We start from the raw sequence: 22,131 nt of genomic DNA, 5'->3' as shown, positions 1-22,131 counted from the left end.
TTTGACAGTGTATTATGTGTTACAGCATGGTTATGCTTGAGTTGATCAACTCGGTATTTTTGCTTTTCTTTAGTTTATTCCAATTCTGCCACACAAAAACGTACAGGTTTTGCAAGACTTTTTTCAAGACGTTCAAAGAAATATCCAAAACATGCAGAAAAAGGTTAAATTTTTAAATTATTGAGTTTTATTGGCAGTGACATCGCAGCCAAACTGGGTGTTTCCATTTTTTCTTAGTTGGTAGAACTATGGTTCCTAATGACAAGGGTTATGAGTTCAAACTGCAGTGCTTTTTTTATATCTTGAGCTTTCAGGAAAGGAAGCTTTACCCGGCTTGGCTGTGATGCCGCTGTTACTTGGTGTGCAACGTTTTAGTGCTGTAAGCATGCCACAGTAGATCAATCCATTTGGTGTGTTAATCTAAACAATCATGTACTGTTAATGAAAAAAATTGTATGTTAATTTATATTCATACTACAATACACATTTCATACTTTTTTTTGACAGAGATGTCTTACCAAATTTTCAAAACCTTACATTTTATTTGTTTGCTGTATTTTTTTGTCAATTTAGCTTTTGGTAACTTTTGTAAGATGTAACAGTAGCCCAGTACATATTGCTTCTGCTTTTTAACACATGTTTCTACAGCTGGTGAAACCTCCACTGCTGCAGCAGAACTTCAGGCAGCCAGAATACCTCAAATTGATGAAGGTGAGCTAGGACATGTAAAAAGTAAGTTCTGCCCTGTAGTGCAAGTACTGAAGTATACCATTTCTGTAACATATATATTGGTATTTATCATATCCATTGTTTTGTATAAACCTGTGGTTTTGGACACTTAAAGTGCATATGACACGTAAAAATAAAACATGTCAATAATCAAACTAAGAGATGTTCATAACTTTAGAACATTTTTAGCGAAAAAAGTAGCTTGATACGACGACTGGTTTCTGAGATACAGCTGATCAAAGTCGCACTTTTGTCGCGTCGTGCGAAAGCGAGATATTGTTGCGTGACGTCGTAGAAGGCGCTTCGGTCGTGCGCGAGTGCTGGCAGCAAGCCTTATGCACAGGAATAGAAAACATTGTAAAACTGGTTTAATCATAATATTGCATTAAACAGGGGACAAAAAGTGAACAAGTGCAATAAACGGATTTTGATGTTAATTTAAGCTGAAGACAGATGGCCGCAGTTCAAACTATTATGTCTTGTTTAGTTGTGTAATAATAAAACAGTTACCGTATTTTCTCGATTGTAAGCCGCCCTCGATTGTAAGCCGCACAAACGGTAGGTTAAAAAACTTTATAAGCCGCGGCTTACAATCGAGTAAATACGGTACTGGGACAGGATGTTCTTGTTGTTACAGCATTTATGATCGCTAACGTGATACATGAACTTTTGAAAACACGACAGAGACAAACCGTTAGTTTAGCATTGTCGTTTTGTCCACTCACAGTTATGTCGTTTCTGCTAGACCCCATGGTCTTCCGCTGATAAGGGCCTTTCGTGACGTCACAATGACAATTTTTTTGTCATGCTTTTTTGTTTTTTGTCATTGTTTTTTGTCAACCCTGTACTGACCTTTAAGGTAGCGTAATCTGTACATTCTCCTATGTTTGAAACTATTCGATATCTGCAAAAAAAAGTGCCTTCTCCTATCTAAACAATGCATTTTTTCTCCTCAGGGCAAAAGATTTACGATTTTTGGTCGCCGTTACTTTTCGTGCAGTTTTCTACATTTTTTAGTTGACGTAGAACCGTAAAACTTTGGATATATGTTTGTTGTAGATGTACCTTTAGTTTTACGCAAAGTTGTCATGGCCGTGTCATATGCACTTTAAATAAAAAAGGTTGGCAGAATTGAACTTTTACGTGTGAAAAAATCATGCTGCTACCTCGTAAGTGGCCGAGTAACTCGCGTTCAAAGTTTTGTTAACTGGCGATTTTTTTTTGTCAACTAATATCCCTCTGGTCTTTCCCAGTAAAGCGTGCAAAAAAGTTGTTGAAGAAACTTTCGAAATACCTGCGAGAAAAAAGGTCTGATGGATACGAGTTACGAGGTTCGTATTTATTTCCAGTCGGTGTGATGCGTGTTTGTAAGCTTCACTGTTACGTCACAGTAAGTATTGTGACGTCACAATTCCATTGTTCTCCTAGAAGAGAATGGAATAAAAATGTTTAGTTCAAAATCCGATCAAAAGTGAAGAAATCTTGTTTGAAGTTTGCAATAAAATGTTTTAGTGATTTAATAAATCTTAAAAACCGCCATGTTTGTTTTAATAAACTTGTGCCTGTTTCAGATTTCCTCGTAGATTTACAGGAAGTTGACGAAATATCCAGGGATGAAATCGCCCTCTCTTGTCCTCCGGAGTTGAATTTAATCAGAATCCCACTGAAGATTTCGGATGTTTTCGCTCTCGCGGATTTCCTTCCACGGATTCGAGAACCCGTTTTGATTCTGGGTTTGGGGAAATGCGAACTTAATTCCGAAACTTTAAACATGATCTGTGAAGCGATTATGAAGATGGGACCCAACGTTGGTTTTCATTATTTTGAGAATAAATATTTGTTCAAATCCATAATAGTTTTATAAAACTTACTTTTTCCAATTGAAAGTAAAAACATGGAGTTGATTTTAATCCGGTTTCAAGAAAAAAACATTCTGTTTTAAAGAAAATTTGAAAGAAAGATTTCCGATCAATCTTTATATTTTAAATAGTTGGGAAATCTCGATCTGAGGGGCAACAAGTTTGAACGAAAAGATGTTGAAAATATTTGTCGGATTCTCCCTAAAGTGGATGAGGGGTTGGCGCTGCGTGGATGCGGATTCGATTCAGAGTCTATTCGAGTCTTGACAAAAGAGATTGAAAAATTGAAAAACCCGGTGAGAATTTTGTTAAATTCATACTTACATAAAAACATGGTTTCGTTAATGTAGATAAAAATCAAAAAGTTTTCTGATTTTTTTCAGCCGAGAATTTATTTTTGAATGATCAGTCCTTCCTCTGATCCGATGGAGACTCCAGTGGTCCGGATTGAAACAAAACACGAGACTTTCAGAATTATGTGTGTTTTTTGTGATTTGTTCAAAATAAATGTTTTTTACTGTAAATAAAATTGCTGCCAAATATAAAAAGTGAAATATGTCTGAGCAGAAAGTGAGACCAAAGTTTTTCGACATTTTTATTCAAGTTTTCAGAAGAAAGAATATCAGGTACCAGGGGTTGTTTGTAGAATAGAATGTTGTCATATGTCATGTAGGAACTTTACAGACGGATCTACTTCTTAAATTGAAACTTCAACTGTCCCAAAATATCTTATTTTTTAATGTATTGGTTTTAAATGGAAGAAATCTCATTGCAAATGAAGAGTGAAACTCCCACAAACTGACAACTAGGGTTCCTCTATTTCCCGGATTTTTTACTTCCCGGGATTCGGGAAATAAAAAAAAAATTGACAATTTTTTTCGTGCGTAATTGCATTATTTAAACAACTAAAATTTGTCTATTACACTCGCAAACATTTAATTTAGCAAGTTCCCGTCTAGTAATATCACATTCACCAAGGTTAAGCTATAAAACGTAAAAAAAAATAAACAGAATTTTTGTACCGCTAGGTTGCGCCCTAAAACATTTTTACGTTGTTCTTATAAATGCGTACCAACGTCATTTATAGTCTTAAGTTTCCGCTATAAAACTGTCGGCGCACTTGTGTGTAAATACTAATTCACGACAGGTTTGGTTGAAAAACACAAAACAGGGTCATCGTTTTGATTTATGGGATCCAAAAAAGCAAAATTTATTCACTTCTTAATCAATTTTGCTTTGTTGCCATATTCCCGGGAAGTAAAATCAAAATTCCCGGGATTCGGGAACGGAATATCGTCGGGAAATCCCGGGAATTTCCCGTCGAAACATTCCCGGGAAGGAACTCTACTGACAACGTCCATGAATCAAGTTACAAGAGAGTATGTTGGTTAATGAAGTAAGTGTATGTCTCGTATTGGTCTGTTGTACACAAATACTTCCTTGCAGTTTAGTTGTGTGCTGTGGAAAAGTTAGTTGCTGGATTTATTTTAAAATGAATCCTAGAGTCAATCCACAATGTTTTGATCTGTTAGGTCTCATTAGTGCAGCTTGATGTTGGCTCCTAACAATCTTGCTCGCCAAACAACCAGGCGAAGATTTCCAAAAAAAACTGGGTTCAAACCTCTGAAGACAATCAAGGTGAAACCCCATGTCCATGTAAAAGCTAAAACCAGTGCTGCCGTCAGGCTCCATGTCACAGTAAATTAAAAATATATATGCAAGGCTTCTGAATTTTTCTGCAAAAGATAGCTACATTTTTTGGGGAATTTTAAACTTAGTCCAGTGGTTCTTAACCAGTGTCAGTGCAGCAGGGGTCAGCAACGTTTTAAACATTAAATATGTGTTTTTAAATTATGTACGTGCAAACCAGAGTATGTTGCCCTTATCTTGTTACCACTCTGTTGCCACCACCTCATTACTTATATGATTATATAAATTTTATTGTGTAAATTTGTGAAATTCTTCGATATTTATCTTTTTGACTTATCTTTGCGACGCAAGCCAATCTCGAACCGAATGCACGGAAAAGTACTGAAGTATGAACTGATAAATCACTTGGCATGCCATGAATATTAACCTCACTGGCCCATCCATGGAGCGTTGTCAGGGAGTCCGCCTCAACCTAAAAATGCTCACTTTAAGTGATTTAAAAACCCCTATTTTCCAAAAAATGTTTATGCAGTTTACAATATGAGCATGGATATATGCAAAACAGTAGAAGCAAGTAACAACCTGGTTGTATGGAAAACACATTGTGACTTTCACCCCATACTTTAATCTTGACAGGAACAGATTTATCAAAACATCAAAGAGGTCAATGACTTTTCTGACTGCTTTGTATGCCAGGACAAAGAGGTCTAGAGTCACTGAATCAGATGATTGACCAACACAACGAATCCCAGGAAATTTTGATCTGAAAAAGAGGTCGCAAGCAAAAAAGTTGGGTTCCCACAATCTGTATTTAACTTTGTTGTATGTAAATTTCAATGAACATTATACAGAAAACTTATGTGTTGTTTTTACCTAGATGTGTTGATATTACTATATATTAGTGTGTGTGTAACTATGCCTAGATGCCATTATTTTGCTACATAAACTTTTCTTGTATTAACACAAGTATTAGCCTAATTTCTCGTAAAATTATAAAGAAAACAATTTTTTTTCTTTCTATCCTTTTGGCTGTCATAATAAATTATGCGTTTGTTTGAGATTTGCTGAGTTTCGGCAAGTGTCTTTTTTGACCCAAACCTTTATCGAAAAGTCAGACTTTTCAATTATCCACCAGGTTGCATTGAAGGGTAAAACATCACCAAGACAACATCAAGAATATGTGGAATTGAATAAAATTATGTGCTGGGTGGCTGTTATAGCAGACTAGAACATATTTGATGAAACCAAGTAATTTAAATGAAAAAGGTGTGACTGTAGTAGAATTTAATGAGATATACAGAAAAGAATGTAATGTTTATAAGTGTTCAAAAGCTAAAAGTCTAAAACTAAACAAACATGGACACTCTTAATTGCAAAGTCATTAAATACCTGCTGTGATATTTTTGTCATAGCGATGCCAACCGGAGGATTGGAAAATAACGACTGGAAATACTCTGCAAGGACATCCTTGGGAAAAAACACCCAAATTGTAATATTAGAAGTTAAACACACTCCGATAGAATGCAATCCTACTCATAACAGAAAATGATAATGAAAGATGACAAACATGCGGTAAGCAGTATTGCTTTTAATCAACACAAAAAGTTTTGCATAAATGATATTTTATGAATTGTGTAAGAATCGAAATCAAATCATGTTTATTTTTGCGAGAAAAGCAACTACGCGACGAACAAAAAACAAGGAAATGAAATGGCATGGGCACCGATAAAACCATAAAGGTTATCGAGTCAGGCGCCCATGTGAAGGTGATTTCCCCACGGAGAATCACCGTCTGCCGTAGGATCGCAGCCAGTCGCACTTGGAGGTGATGGGTTGCGACAAGCTGCATGTGACGAAAGGTGACCACCCGGCCGTGCTGGCCAAAGCAAAACCCATCGAAACGCAAACGCCAACTCGGTTCTCAGAACGTTTCCTTTGATCCACATCGACAGACCTTAACGTCCCGAGGACAGTCCAAACGTGGTGGTTTTGGTTGGAGATGGTCGGGATCGTATGGAGGTTGCGCTTATTGAATCATCGTAGGTCTTGCTGATGATCAATCGCACGTTGCGATGTTGGTGTGCAGCGCTCCTAGGTCTGAAACAACAACGGATCCTACGGCAGTAAATTGTTCATTTAGGCGTAGAGTGTACAGTGGAATATAGATAAAAAGTTTTATTAAAAACACCATAAAAAAAAGACAGAAGAAACGCAATAAACGACAGGAGGACTACAAGAAAAAGGGAAAAAGGACTGCTAACAGGGTGGATGAAAAAGGAAGTTAATACTGAGATTTGAAACATTGGCGGATTTTTTTTTAAATGATGGACGGTAGAGCGATCTAATGGAAGGGTTTATTTCCTCCCATATCTGTGGACCCCTAAATTTTAGCATGCGTAAGCCGAAGGTGGTGTTAACTCTTGGGTGAAATAGGTTCTTTTTCGATGCATTTCTTGTGAAATGATCGTGCACTGTGTCTACTAACGAAAATAAGGAGTTGTAGGAGGCCGGTAGATTGCCGGTATGGAAATCGTGCATTACTTTGGCCAGTTCGAGTTGGTAAATGTCTCTAATTTTTATGAGATCTAATTTCTTGTATAATGGCGTGACGTGGCTTTGAAAGGAACTAAAGGTTATGGAGCGGAGTATGTTATTATAAATAGTGTTGAGTTTTTTCAATGAGAGTGCCGATCCTCCACCCCAAGCACCAATAGCGTACTGAATATGGGAATATACAAATGAATAGTCAACATTTCTCAACGTTTTAACGTCGAGATAATTTCGCAACTGAAAAAAAGTGCCGCATGCTTGTGACAATTTCATTTCCAAATAATGAATGTGAGTTGTCCAGGTTAGTTTGTCATCAATGTATACACCGAGGTACTTAATATTATCTGATCGCAAAAGTTTTTCATGACCGATGGTGACGGTGAAATTGCCAGTGCTTGAGGTGGAAGGGGAAAACAATAGGAACTTTGTTTTCCGAATGTTGAGAGAAAGTCGATTGTGCCTTAACCAGTTGTCAACATTTGTGGGTTGTTCGTTAACACGGGATTGTAAGTCAATAAGTGAAGGGGAGGTCATTGAAAGAACCGTACCGTCAGCAAACAATTTGGTTGTAAAAGAGGATACTTGCGGAAGGTCATTGATGTACAATAAAAAAAGTAAAGGAGCTAATGGCGAACCCTGTGGGCAACCGCATGTTATGGGTTTAATATCCGACACAGAATTTCCTATTCTAGAGCATTGACTTCTACCTACAAGGTGTTATGATGTTAAATTGTTTATTTCCTAAATGAGGCTTTAAGTCACTGTAACTAAGGAACAACTGAAAAACAAATTGGTCGAAAGAAAACAGCACACACGCCTGGACGAGAACTAAAAACTACACGAACAGAACACGTGCGCGACAGCACACAGCCAACCACCCAAGCAAGCGTAGAGCGCGCAAAGCCCAGGGCAACCCGCGCACCGCCACTGGCACATGCCTATTAAGACAAGTCTTGTCTTAATTTCACAACATTCTCCCCAGCTACATAGCGCGGAGGTGGAACACCAAAATTGGCACGTGAAGAACGACGAAGAACAGGTTCTAGCGGAACATTAATCGTGCGGTCATTATGAATAATATCGTCATTCACAGTTGTCCTCAATGTTGAGCCCAACATTATCACCCGATTCGTCCACATTAGACGATAAATCATGATTCGACTCATTAGCAGGTGGACAAGGCGATAAATCACGCACTGACACATTATCCTCTCGCCCGTCAGAAAAACGGATTCTTGCGTACGTGGGGTTAACATCTTTTAGTTCCACCCGTTCAACCAAATCATCGTTCTTATGAGAACGCACAAATTTTCTGAGAAAAGCGTAATTGGAATCTCGTAGCCAAGATGGCAGTGATTTCCCATTCGGTGAGCGATGGGAAAAGGCGAAAAATAACTCCTGGGGCGTGGAATTGGTAGCGGTGCACAATAACGAACAAATTGACCGGAGTGCATTGGACAATACTAATTCCCATTGAGTAACTGGCATGTTGTTGGAACGCAAACATGGACGAACTGCTTTCCATATAATGCCATTAAATCGTTCAACTTGCGAATTACCAAGCGGATGATAAGGGGTTGAATGGCTAGACGCAATGCCACGTTGGAGCAAATAATCTTTTAACTCAGAAGATATGAAGGATCTACCGCGGTCCGAATGAACGTAACTGGGCAAACCACACAGAGAAAATAATGTTTCGAAACATTTTACAACAGTGGTTGATAACATATTCGCACAAGGAAAAACAAATGGAAAACGCGAGTACTCCTCTATTATCGTGAGCATATACACATTTTTTGTTGATGATGGCAACGGGCCTTTAAAATCAGCAGATATCCTTTCCCACGGGTGTGTTGCCTTAATTAATGTAGCATCAGACGGTGAATAGAACTTAGGCTTTAGTTCTGCACAAACTTTTCAAAATCTTGAACAGACGCACTATCCAGAGGAAAGGTCTTGACTTGTCTTAGCCGATGAACTACCAGTATCAATCAGTGTTGACAACTTATAGTCTCGAATATGGGCATTTACTGTTGCCGGACTTAAGCATTTTGGTGCGCTCTTGTCTTAATTTCACAACACAAGGTAACTGCGGATTAAGTGTAGGGTATTTCCCCTAATTCCATACCGGCGCTCTAACTTTTCCAACAACTTTTCGTGATTTACGGTGTCGAATGCCTTAGACAGGTCTAGAAAAATGGCGCATGTGAACTGTTTATTATCAAAAGATTCTAACAGCTTCTCGTAAATGGCGAGTGACGTGGAATGTTTACTTCTAAATCCGTATTGATGCTGTGAAATTAACTTACTTTTTTCAAGGTAGTTATATAGGCGGCTGTGAATAATTTTTGCAAAAGGGGACAATAATGATATTGGCCTGTAATTAGTGCACTCACTCACAGAACCATTTTTGTGCATGAGAATTACTTCTGCCGAATTAAGAACTACGGGATATTGTCCATTACGAATACACCAGTTATACACCTCCGACAGGAAGGGTGAAATTATGTATTTAACTAGCTTAATGAACTTAATGGGGATGTCATGAGATGGTACCGATTTTGTTGCATCTAAAAGGGATATATACATTTCTATATCATATGGTGTTGTTTCATAGAAGAAGAAAGATGAAGACACATTGCCACTTAAAGTAAGACAAGGTTATGTTTTTATTGTTGACCTTCCCCACCATTGATATAAGTCATTGTTATTTAATTGTTACAAAATAATGAAGTATTGATGAATAATATTATTGATTATATTTTGACATTCTGTGCAAGTGTGCAATATATGTGATATTCACATAACATCAAGAAAACTAATTTACTTTTATGATTTCAACAGGTTTCCATACATTGGAGACATCCACTAACATGCTGTAAACCCCAGACATTACCTTCTTACAACTGAACATTGTGTTAAATTCAGCTCAAATGTAAGAGTTTCTTGTGTGCAATCTGTTTCATAAAGAGCATTGATTTGCTGATATTTTTTTGATTATCTTTTGAAACAACAAATAGTATTATTGAACTGTTTCCATGGTGACAGGTTAACCAATGAGACCAGCGATCGGGTGGTTACAGGTTACTACAAATCAAAGGATTCACATGACCTAATTATTGAAGAGGAAAACCTCACTGTGATCATTCCCAACTATACTGTTGCAAATCATTTAAGTGGAAAGTCTACGGGGACAATGTCGTTCTACACAAGATCTCACTTTTTCCGAATTCGAATATTCTCCCATATAAGCAGTATGTCAGCTTGGATTTTAGTCAACAATCACAATTTTGTGTAAGCTGCAGACAGATGGCCACTATTTCGACCTAAAAGGTCTCAGTGCAGCTGGAATCACAATTTCATTCAAAAGTAATCCATGTACTTTTCTGTCCCATTACTAACCTATTTCTATGTTTGCAGTCGATTTGTGCAGTCAACGTGTTTGCCTCTTGGACAAAACCAGTTTTCGCATATTCGTCAATGAGAATTGCAGTCGCCTACTTGGCTGTTTAAGCCTGACAATGTGCACTGTTTACTACTGTATGGTTAAATCGAGTCCACAAACAATTTCCAATCTTGTTTTTTGAGAACGACGGCACTTACACACGTGGTGGTGACAGTGTGGTTCTTGATGAATTATGAATCTGACGCTCTTCTGGTGGAGAACAACAAATATACACCTTTTGTTTAAAAAAGATTGTATTTTCTGACGTTTCGTCTGTACGTACGACTAGGCTTCTTCAGAGAATAAAACAAACACAGTAGCGAAGCGAACCCACAGGGCAAAGAAATTGAGCGACGAAAAAACAAAAGGGCGTAACAGCTAAAACACAGCGGGACATAAATCAATGGACAACATCGATCATGGGTCAAACGGCCAAACATGGGAAACAAAAGTCACGAATTGTTACGGGCGAAATTGCGGAACACAGGCGAAAGTACTTTTCCATCGTTCCGATTTAAAACATTCGGTAGCGAATTAATATAATAATTTTCCACAACCAACCGTTTTGCCAAAATTGTTTCTTGTTTTAATACTTTTGCTTCCTTCCAATTGATACGGTGGTCGGTGTCAAGCATGTGGGCACATAGGGCAGATTTATTGGGTTCCATATTGCGTATGGCTGCCTTGTGTTCTTTAATACGGGACGTTAAATTGCGCTTAGTCTGGCCAATATACACAGTGTTACAATCAAGACAAGGGATTAAGTAAACTACACCGGTCATTTGAAGCATGGGAATACGGTTTTTAGGTTTGGGAAACATGTTTTCTAAAGTGCATACCGGTTTCATGGCAACTTTTACGCCAGTGGCGTTGAGTATTCTTGATATCCGCTCAGAAACTCCCTGTACATATGGTATGGAAGTGAATGCTGTGTATGTTTGTGTGGGTTTGTTGTGTGTGTGGGGTGTGAGATTTAGGTTAGTGGGAAATTTGTTTAGTTTTAGAACGTTCCGAATGTGTTTGCGTTCAACCCTCCGAGTGTGTGGATCGGCAATATGTGTAATCGTTCTGTTATATAAGGTTCTGGCCACAGTGAGTTTTTGATGTTTCGGATGGTGTGAGGTGTATTGTAAGTAGCGGTTAGTGTGTGTAGGCTTGTAAAAAATGGAGGTGGTAAGTTTCCCGTCCGGGTTTGCAGTGACGTTTACGTCCAAAAATGACAGACTATGGTCATGTTGTGTTTCCCGGGTAAACTTTATAGAAGGTTCGATGCTGTTTATGTGGTTATGAAACCCTGCGACCTCGACTTTTGCCATGATGACGTACGTGTCATCGACATAGCGGAGCCAAAGTCGCGGGGGTGTTTTGAAGGAAGCAAGAGCGGTTTGCTCAAGTTGTTCCATTATAATGTTGGCCAGAACCGGTGAAATGGGGGTGCCAAAAATTTGTTGGTAAATGTCGTGTTTATATGTGAAAACAGTCGAGTCTTAGCACAACTGTTATGCCTCTTGGATGTGTGTTAACTTAAGATTGGTACGTTCATGTAGTGTTGTGTCTTGTTGTAGTTTGTCCAAGGATATTCTGAGCGCAACATCTGTCGGAATTGACGTAAACAGGCTAACGACATCAAACGATACTTGAAATTCATGCGGAAGTAATTTATATTCAGAAATAATCTTTACAAACTCACTGGAATTTTTGCAGTAAAGTCAGTACTATTAACTAAAGGAAATAAAATTTGACTGATGAACTTAGATAGCTGGTAGGTTGGCGAGTTAACAAAAGAAACAATCGGTCTTAATGGAATACCTTCCTTGTGGATTTTGGGTAACCCGTAGAGCTTTGGGAGCACACCGTCGCTGCTATGTAGTCTTCGAAACTCCGGTTGGGATATGCAGTCTTCTGTCCGTAGTTTCCACACAAATTTGTTCAGTTTCGTCTCCAGTCTAGTACAAGGTGATTTGGCAAGTTTCTTGTAAGTTTCGTTGTCCGAGAGCATGGTAACAACTTTATTGTCATAATCTTGTCTGTCCATAACCACAGTGCAATTTCCTTTGTCAGCCTTGGATATGATGATGTTGGTGTCGTTCCTCAAACTCTTAGTTGCTTCCCATTCTTCTTTAGAAAAGTTTGAAGGTGGCAATTTGGCTTCTTTCAAAATCTTAGAAATTTTGCTACGGGCATGATCGGCTTCCGCTAGTTTATCTGTGCCCAGGCGTAGAAGAGCTGCTTCAGAGGCACTGATCAGATCAATGGTGGGTAATTTGCGTGGAGTGATGGCGAAATTTTGTCCCTTTTCTAACACTGTTGTTTCTGCTTTAGTTAAGACACGGGAAGAAATGTTTTTAATCCAAATTCCTTTTTGATCGGAACCCTGTTGTCTGTCTTTGTTTGAATTATCCAAAGATTTCATTTTGGTTTCATGTCTTGCTTCACATAAACTGGCTACTGCATGTCGACGAAAATTTCCATACGAAACCAAGGATTCAAAAAGACTCGGGGAGAGCGTCAGATTCATAATTCATTATGATACCTGGTGGTGAAAGCCTATTTTCAGTTTTCAGTGTGGTTCTTGTCATGCGTTGACACCAACATAAACCGTCACACTATCTGGGGTCACAAGTTGAGGCATCGGTTGTGGAAACGTAAACTTTCAACTTGCGCTACTTTTTCCAAGTTTCCTTTGTCGCGTAATCGCAGCAATTATCTCTTTGTTTCTGCCTCGTCTTTGATATCGCCCGATATATTTGCGACTATTTCCACAAATAAGCAATTCATCACTTTTGGTCTCAGAGATCCTAACGTTCGGTCTAACTCAGATCGCAATGTGGTTTCAGTGGTTACAACATTTGTCTCCTAGATCCCAACATGTGGTTTCGGTTTTCTGTTCCAGATCTTGGTTTTGGTCACAGACCGAACTTAGTCCAAGAACCGAGAACCTCGGTGACGGGAACTGCAGCCAACATGGTATCAGACCAAGACTTCCTTGACAGACTTGATGTTGGATTCGCGGAGATCAAATTCCGCCAAACCATTCGAACCCTTCAATATCTTTATGTGTTAACCAGTGTTGCGAGGCCCTTGGCAGTTCGGCGGGCGTGAACCTTTGGTCCCGGACAGAGCACCAGGCGGGAATTTCTACAATAGTCCGTAACTCACAAAGCACTCCGGTCAACAGAAACCGATAAACTTTATTCCGAAGGCGCTGCGGTTTCTACACATGCGTATAAATAGCCACAAAAAACACAAAGAAATGAAATACACAATGGTCTTTACTACTGTGTGATCAGAGTCACAGATATGTGGAAGTAATCGTTTTTTTATCACCGTAAACAAGGTTAACGTGATTTACCAAGAAGTTATACAGCGCAATAAATATTGCCCGCATACCGTGAAATCGTGGGCAGCAAAATACAAGTGGCACTTAAATTTGCCTAAAATTTTCCATATTTATATAGAAAATCCGGTTTAGCTACCTACAGCAATGTATGACAACTAACTAAGACCAACACAGCACTGGAAGGTATCAGGCTTCTACAGAGACAACGGCTTGTATGACGTAACAACGCTACAATGTGTTGACGAAAAAAACTATCAAATTAATCACGCGACATACATATTTACAGAGCATAGAAAAGCTGCGATGTAACGATCATTAATAGCTTGATAAGCAAACCATCACCCAAACATATCTTTTAGTGGAAAGAAAATCAAACCACCTCTGTAACGGTACAGTCCGTCGGGGTTACTCCAGGTCACTTTGTGTCATAACACAAGGCATGCAAGATTAAGACAGATAACTAACAATGTACTTCTCTAAATCAATATTTTTGACATAAACAAACCATTTTCGAAAGAATTTACAAGAACATAAAGTTCATTTAGTGCTATCGGGTAATTCATCCGCTAGACGGCGCTGCCAAGCAATTTTAAATTAAATTTGCCATTGGTCGCTGGAAAAGTTTCTAATGAACCTTGGGTTATAAACTTCCGCTACCTGGCTCGTTCTGTGTCTGGACAGTATTAGGTGTCGGTGAGTGTAGTTTGTGCGTGAACCGGTGTGATATGGGGTTGGTGAGATGATTTGGTGAAACTAATCACCTTACTGACGATTTTAATACACCAGAGCAATGACTCGGTTAAAAAGTGTGGAATACGAAAACACATTTTGTTGTACGCCCGATTTGTGGATGCGTATTGCGGCTAGCGCTACCAAATTAAATTTATTGAAAATTATTTCACGCTTCATCGATGTTTTCCGGCATATTTTTCGGGAAACATTTGCGGGAAATAAAAACGCACTCCGCTGTCGCCAACACACGAAATTACCGAGTCCATGGGCGTTGGTAAAGTTTGCGGTCGTCAGCTTCCTATGAGCTTCAGGTTAGGTTAGTTTACGATTCGTTAGGCAGTAAATTCAACTTACCGATTGACGTAAAACTGGCTGTGATCGTTAAACAGAGTGAGAGTGAGATCGTGCTTTGTTGAAATTCTTTGTTCACTGGATGACGCGACGCTCGTCGCGCTCCTGTTGATTAAAATCGCAAATGCAAATTGTAGCGTTTAAACAAAGTCATTTAGCGATCTGGTAGGCTAATGTAACAATTTTTAATTTTGTTTACTATACATACGCCGATATTGAAAAACATACATACGCCGATATAAAAACAATCACGCAGAAGAACATGTGCGAAAGAAATAAAATGGCATGGGCACCGATAAAACTAGAAGGTTATCGAGTCGGACACCCATGTTCAAGGTGATCACCTCACGGAATATCGCCGTCTGTCGTAGGATCGCAGTCAGTACTGGGAGGCGCAAACGCCAACTCGGTTCTCATAACGATATTACAAAGAAAACCATTTTTGGGGTCAGACAAAAATGAAGTTAGTGTAATTCTTACGAAGTCCATGTTACCGTGGGTGCAGATGATAGAAAACATGTAAGTAACTTTTCTGTTACAGCTTTACGATATAGTTCAAACCATCTCCCCGTTTAACTAACAGTGCTCGTCGAAGTTTAAGAGATTTGTAAACGAGGTTTGAACAGGGAACGGTGTTTGGTAACCTCGTAAATCCCGTACGTTTGAAAACATGGTGGTTTAACCCTATGAGCTTCAGGTTAGGTTGGTTTACGATTCGTTAGGCAGTAAATTCAACTTACCGACTGACGTAAAACTGTCTGTGATCGTAAAACAGAGTGAGAGCGAGATCGCGCTTTGTTGAATTTTTTTGTACACTGGATGACGCGACCCTCGTCGCGCTCCTGTTGATTAAGATCGCCTAAATAAGTGGTTCCCAACCTTCTCTTGTTTTGCCTTGTTTAGATTCCTAACCTGCATAAAACGTGTTTACATCTCGGCTTATACATAGTTAACAAACAATCAAAATTGCTACATTAGCCTACAAGGTCGCTAAATGACTTTGTTTTAAACGCTACAGTTTGCATTCATACGGGTTAAAATTCTTACCGTTTTTCTTTTTCGTTTTTCAAAAAAGATCTTGCAATTTTAATTCCAGGCTGTTATATTATTCATTTTTGCGTTCTTTGCCTTCCACGCTGAGAAGGCGGAAAAATTCATGGAACAGAAAATTGCGGTCCGAGAAAAACAATTTTAAAATAAATGGTCTGCTGTCCAAAAATTTTACGAAATTCTGACTTAGTCGAATTAAGCAGCTAAAATTCGTTTTTAGTTTAGGGTGAAAAGTTTGTACTGGGATGTCAAATGAACCCACGCCGATTCCAGAAAGAAAACCGTGAATTGGAAATAATTCACACCCTTGTTTCATCTTCATACAAAATTTTCACACAATTTGTAGGCTATATATGTGTGATATATTTCTGTACTGTACTTGCGATACAAAGCTACACCTGCTAATCCAAGAATGTCCGAACAACAAACAGAAGAAGAAAACCCACAAAACATTGTTGCCGAGGTAAGCTTGTTGTTCTTGAATATTAAGATTTGCTGTACTGGTGGTAGGGGTTGGAGAAAATCATTTGTGAGTGACAGTTTTTATTTGCACGTAACAAAACGCATGTTGGCAGTTTAAAAAAACAGGTTTTTGGTTTCAGAATATTTCAACGACCATGCTGTCTTTTTCCACGATTAATATTTGTGTGTTTGGTAACTTTTGCTGTTTCCATTCCAGAACCTACACCTACATACTGGTGACGTACATCACCATGAACATCTGCATCAGACTGTAGAAGAACATCTGCATCAGACTGTAGAACAACATCTGTATCAGACTGTGGAAGAACATCACCATCACGCCCATTATCACGAATCAACCATTGCAGAAGCAGAAGATAAACGAGGTATGGGAGTTTTACTAGGGAAGTTTGGAATACAAATGCTTTTGTTCAAGTCGAACCCCAACTGATTTAGCATTTATATTCGACCATTTGGAGATGACAAAATTATTAGCTTAAATGCGACTCATTTACTAATATCTGTGTCTTACCCCAGCGACAACATAGAATCGGATTGATCATGTTATGTGACTAAGACCGTTAGACTCTGATTAAATGACGTGCACATCATCACATTAAAATTGTCACTACAGTTTTGCTGAATTCTACATTTTTGTTTATGGTTGTCAGCAATTTTGCTACCAATGAACAGTTAGGTTGCCGTGCATGATGCATAGCTATGGAAATCTGGTTCTATGTCACGAAACGCAAGTTCATGTAAATGTAAATTGTTGGCTTTTATGTATTAAGTTACTGAGCAGGAGCAATTAACATATACCACGGAGATAGTGACTGTGTAAAGCAGTGGTTCCCAAAGTGGGCGCCAGCGCCCCCCTGGGGGCGTTTGCAATCTTGTGGGGGGCGCTGAAGACCAAATGGGCGATTGGGGGAGCTAGGAAATAAATGACCGATTGGTGGGCGCTTGATGACAGGGCAAATTTTCTCTTATAGCGTAGGTCAGTGTTTCCCAACCGGTGGTACGTTTTACCACTAGTTGTACGCGACCGCATTTCAGGAGCACCTCTCCGTAGTTTGCGGGTATAGTTCGAATTTTAAAAATCGTAACTAATTTCCAAATTTTCGATAATACAGGCTCAATGCTACTTTGCAACACTTAGCTAGGTGGTACACGACGAAATTGTTGTACCTCCAAGTGGTACGCAACCACAAAAAGGTTGGGAATCACTGGGACAAATGATTTAGTCCAATCTTTGTATAAGTTATGCTACTGCAAAAAAGCCTTTTCTCGCATGCTGAACTAAAAGATATTGATTCTGACGTCACAACGAATTTTTTGTATGTCACCAATCAACGCTAAATAACCGCTATTCGAAAATGAGGATTTTTGGTGGTATGGTTTACTTGTTTTTAACTACAGTTTGGTATTGAAATATTAGAAATTAGACGAAATTGGTGTCATTGCACCAACCCCACCCAACGCATTAATTGACAAGTAACAAATAAATTCGTTGTATTTTTTGTCTGTTTTGTTGGGCGTTGTTAAATGACTAAGCTGTTTGGGGGGCGGTACAGAAAAAAAGTTTGGGAAGCACTTTATTAATCTTTGTCTTGCCCCAGCGACAACATAGAATCCAATTCAACATATTATGTGACTTAGACCGTTAGACTGTGATTAAATGACGTGGACATCATCACATTAAATTGTCACTGCAGATAATGTTTCACTGAATTCTACATTTTTGTTTATGGTTGTCTGCAATTTTGCTACCAATGATCCGTTAGGTTGCCATGCATGATGCATTGCTATGGAAATCTGGTTCTATGTCACGAAACGCAAGTTCATGTAAATGTAAATTGTTGGTTTTTATGTATTAAGTTACTGAGCAAGAGCAATTAACATATACCACGGAGATAGTGACTGCCTAAAGCATGATTCACACCAAACGCGGCCATGGCCGTGGCGGCGTGATTTTCTCGCTCGAAGCCTCTGACGGCGGAGTTAAATCTGATTTAACTTTTCCGTCAGCCGCAATGACCCGAAGCTCTTTTTCGTTCGGTATTTGGCTAGTTATGATTTATTTTAGGTGGTTTTAAACAATTCCATTTGTACCTATATTGAGTGTTTGGTGATAAGATTTATTGTTGAAAATGGCGCAAATTATTCTGCGGTATTTAATTTTTGGACATTGGATAACGTTTTTTTTTATTGTAGATCACGAAATATTGTAGATCAGTGCCACTAACATAGTCATTTGCTCTTCCACCAGTAAAAGCGAACCAAATAATACATATTTCGTAAGGAAACGCTCCGTACATGAATATAAAATAGGCTGTGGGCGTGCATGTCATGGTTGTCACAACACCGACCTCTGCTTTCAAGGAAAGTCATATTCCGATTGAAATGAGAATGTGCCTGACTTCAGCATTTAAGACGAAAGCATGCTGTCCGTGATCTTTTTGCGTAAAAGATGTAAAAAAGTTTTCAGACACTTTTATGTGTTTAGTAATTTGTGTTTGGATCCAGATGCTCGGGAGCTCTCACTTCCCTTGTAGAATCATGATGAGCATCCGATCATATTTGTCTACTTGAACGAACAGTGCACTTTACAGCTTGTCAGAATAATGCATTTAACAGGTTTCGCAAACTGAGTGTGCCGCGAAAAATTTATGAAAGAGTTTCGACGGAGATATGAAACCATTCTACACATGCGCTTATATGTTGCCACTGCAAACATTTTGATAATGTGGCATCAAGCCATGAATTGTTTCAATAGTTTGCTATCAACTCGTAACCTCGTGACATCACAAATAACCTACGTAACCATTTTACAAACCACTTGAGGACAAGTGTGGAACATTTTTTTGTAGCTGTGACAAGCGAAACTGAGCAAACATACGGGAAGTAAAAGTGTTTGTGAAAACGTTTAAATCAGTTGGTAGATACGACAGTACAGGGACAGCTATTTCCAATATGGATTACGGTGGACAGAAGATTCCAGTTTACCGTATTTTGTGTTGAGCCAAACTGTCAAATGAAGCTACGGTGCCAGTAAGTTACCAAGGCATCTTCACGCCGATCACATGGGCTTAGAAAGTGAGGAATTTTCTTCACGCTTGTTTGGCCAACATGCAAAACAAACACTGTAGCTGAAACACCTACGTCTGTCTACGATGGAGCTTTTTTTGCTGACTGTGAAACGGAAACACTCTCATACAATCGCTAAAAATTCTTTTTCTGAAAAAACAGAAAATATACAACTTTGTTAAAAAACCTGACTTGTTTTCCATGTTTTGCTGAGTGATTATGATTTCGATTGATTTACTTTCCGCTGATATGTTCGCGTCCACTTTTTCTGCACACTTTCTTCACACCAGGTTTCGCCAGGCCGGATAGTTTAGAACTGGGAACATAACTAGTAGAAAACCAGAATTTTGTTGCCGTTCGACGCAGACATAAGTCTTCAATTATTCTGCAAATATAGCCTGAAGTTTTACCCGCCTTTTTGGCTCATTTTTTTTCAGCACACGTTACCACGTAGCTACCTGACTTAACACGCCCAAAACTCCACTGCCCAAAACAGACTCAAATTCCCCTAAGCAACAACACATTCGTGCATTCGTGCTCACTCAACCGTAAAATTGACCCCAATGCTTCACTGATTGCTTTGTGACGTCCTCCTTCTATGGTAACAGGGGATCAAATACAAGGTGGAAATTTTCCGCCGCCAAATTTATTTTAATAGAAATTCCAATATGCGTCCTTTTTGTTTTTTCCTCCATAAAGTGTACTGCATTGTGGGTAAAAATACAACCAATAAGAGAGTTACAACTCGAAATTTGCCTGTTACAACTAAATATACTCTGTGATGTTTATTGATGTCATCTGAAATTATGTTTGTTCCTACTCCGAAGCAAAGAAGTTCCATTAATTGACGAAAAATAAGAGTTAGATCAACTAAAACTTTGTAAACAAGCATTTGAAATGAAAATATAATGATACATTAGACGGTTGGCTAAAAAACTAAACAGCAGACAATTTTTTTCCCGTTTTTGTGCTTGGGGATTTTATTATTTTTCTGTGGCATTAGACGTTACCATTACAATATAATTTAACAGATAAACACTAATCCTCAATTTGCGTTGTGGTTATGCAGCATGCTGCACTAAAATTAAACCAGCCAAACATAGATGCTAGAGCTCATTGTTTTGTCTGAAAACCACAGTAACATGGATTTATTATCTGAAAAACCTGTTTAAAATTTGCAGAAGAAAAGTTGCAACAGGCAGTTGATGAAATCAAAAAGTATCAGCTTGAAAATCTTGATCCCGATGTTGTCCCTTACAGTGAAGAGTTGCAAAAGGTTAAAATACCAGAGGTTCAACCAACACTGATAGATACTGATGTTTACAAAGGAATTGATCCTCAAAAGGAAAATGAGTTTCAGCCATCAACAAGCAAGGGGGACAGTGATCGATTTGTTGGTGAACACATCAAATTTCCCCAACTAGTTTCAAGCTTTAAAGAACACAAAAAGCAAGGCATATTTCTAGCTTTTCTTGGACCGGCTGGATGTGGCAAAACTACTCTTTCAAAGAGATTATGTAGGCAACTAGAAACAGAAGATCACTTAGTGCTTCATCTTCGGTTCATGTATTTAAACTACGGCGATAGAAAGCTTACTTTGCAGGAGCTTCTGCTGGATAACCAGTTCAACCATGCTTCAAAGGAAACACTCAGTTTGGTTTTCCAGTGGATGATAAAGAACCCAGAAAAGTGTGCTTTTATTTTTGATGGATTAGATCAAGCAACCTGGACACTAGAAAACATGGCACCTGTAAATGAGAAGTATCACACACTCCCTTGCCAGTACAACAGCTTGTTGCTAACCTTTGCAGCAGGCAATTTTTTCCAAAATCTAAATTGATTTTTACTTCTCGGCCCCACTCATTGCTATCAATACCATTAGGACTCCGACCTAAACCAACAATTTATGTCAGTGATCTTTCTCCTGAGGATGCAAAGACACTGTTTGATAGTTACTCAGGTGATAAAGCAAATGAACTGTGGAACAAACTTGCAACTAAATCTCCACAATTGCTTGATTTATGCCGCAATCCAATGCTTTTACAATTTATTGTTTATGCTGGGTTATTTGGTGAGGTGCACAGTATTTCCACCATAACTAATGTATTTGATGAAGTTTTGCAACAACTTGGCCACTCTGAGCATGCAAAAGGAGAGAAATTAGAAAACCTCAAGTTGCCACTTAGCCAAATGGCATATGAAGGAATGGTTCATAAAACCGTTGTGTTCACACATGATGACCTTCAAAAAGTAGGTTTAGAAGATGTAAAAGTACAGGATGTAGTGTTCAAAATGGCAAAGTTCTCCCGGTTTCCCAGTCGTAGAGTCTTTGGTGGGAGAGATGTTCTCTTCTACTACCTTCATCAAGTTCTGCAGGAAATGTTTGGTGCATACTACATTTCTATGTTTATGTCAGATGAAGAATTTGATCAAATCGTAGACGATTTGATTCACAAACCCCATTGGGCAATGGTTCGTCGTTTTGTGTGTGGCCTTTTGCTCGGACACAAACCAGGTATGTGCAGCGCATGGAAAGTTTGTGCTTTAATGACCATTATTTTTATTTTATAATTTTCAATCTAAGCCTCTGGAAGTGGACGTAGTGAAACCAGTTCAGAATCTGATCCTGTCAATAGTGCTGTCAGCGGTACGACAATTTCCAAGATGCATAAAATCTGTCAGTACTATATTTATTTGGTATTTGTGTATTAAAAATGTGTTTCTGTTATCTTTTTTGCTGACAAAAATTTGCCGATTACATAGCATTGAACTTAAATATAACTGATAGAAAAAGAAAGATATATGCTATACTATATATTGTGACTGATTGTTTTACAGCTTGCAGAGGAGGTTTGGCTTCAACAAATGTAAAATCT

At 38.6% G+C, this 22,131-nt stretch overlaps 1 protein-coding gene across 1 annotated transcript; it reads right to left on the bottom strand.

Moving 5' to 3' along the window:
• Positions 1–10,685: 10,685 nt before the first annotated feature.
• On the bottom strand, positions 10,686–11,636 carry LOC145909646 (uncharacterized). The gene has a single exon (XM_082997006.1). It carries the CDS (start codon positions 11,634–11,636, stop codon positions 10,686–10,688), a length of 951 nt encoding a protein of 316 aa, XP_082853132.1.
• Between the last annotated feature and the right edge of the window lie 10,495 nt (positions 11,637–22,131).

The sequence above is a fragment of the Ascidia mentula genome, chromosome 7, assembly GCF_947561715.1.
Source record: "Ascidia mentula chromosome 7, kaAscMent1.1, whole genome shotgun sequence".
Classification (NCBI taxonomy): Eukaryota; Metazoa; Chordata; class Ascidiacea; order Phlebobranchia; family Ascidiidae; genus Ascidia; species Ascidia mentula.
This window is presented reverse-complemented; position numbering and strand designations above follow the sequence as displayed.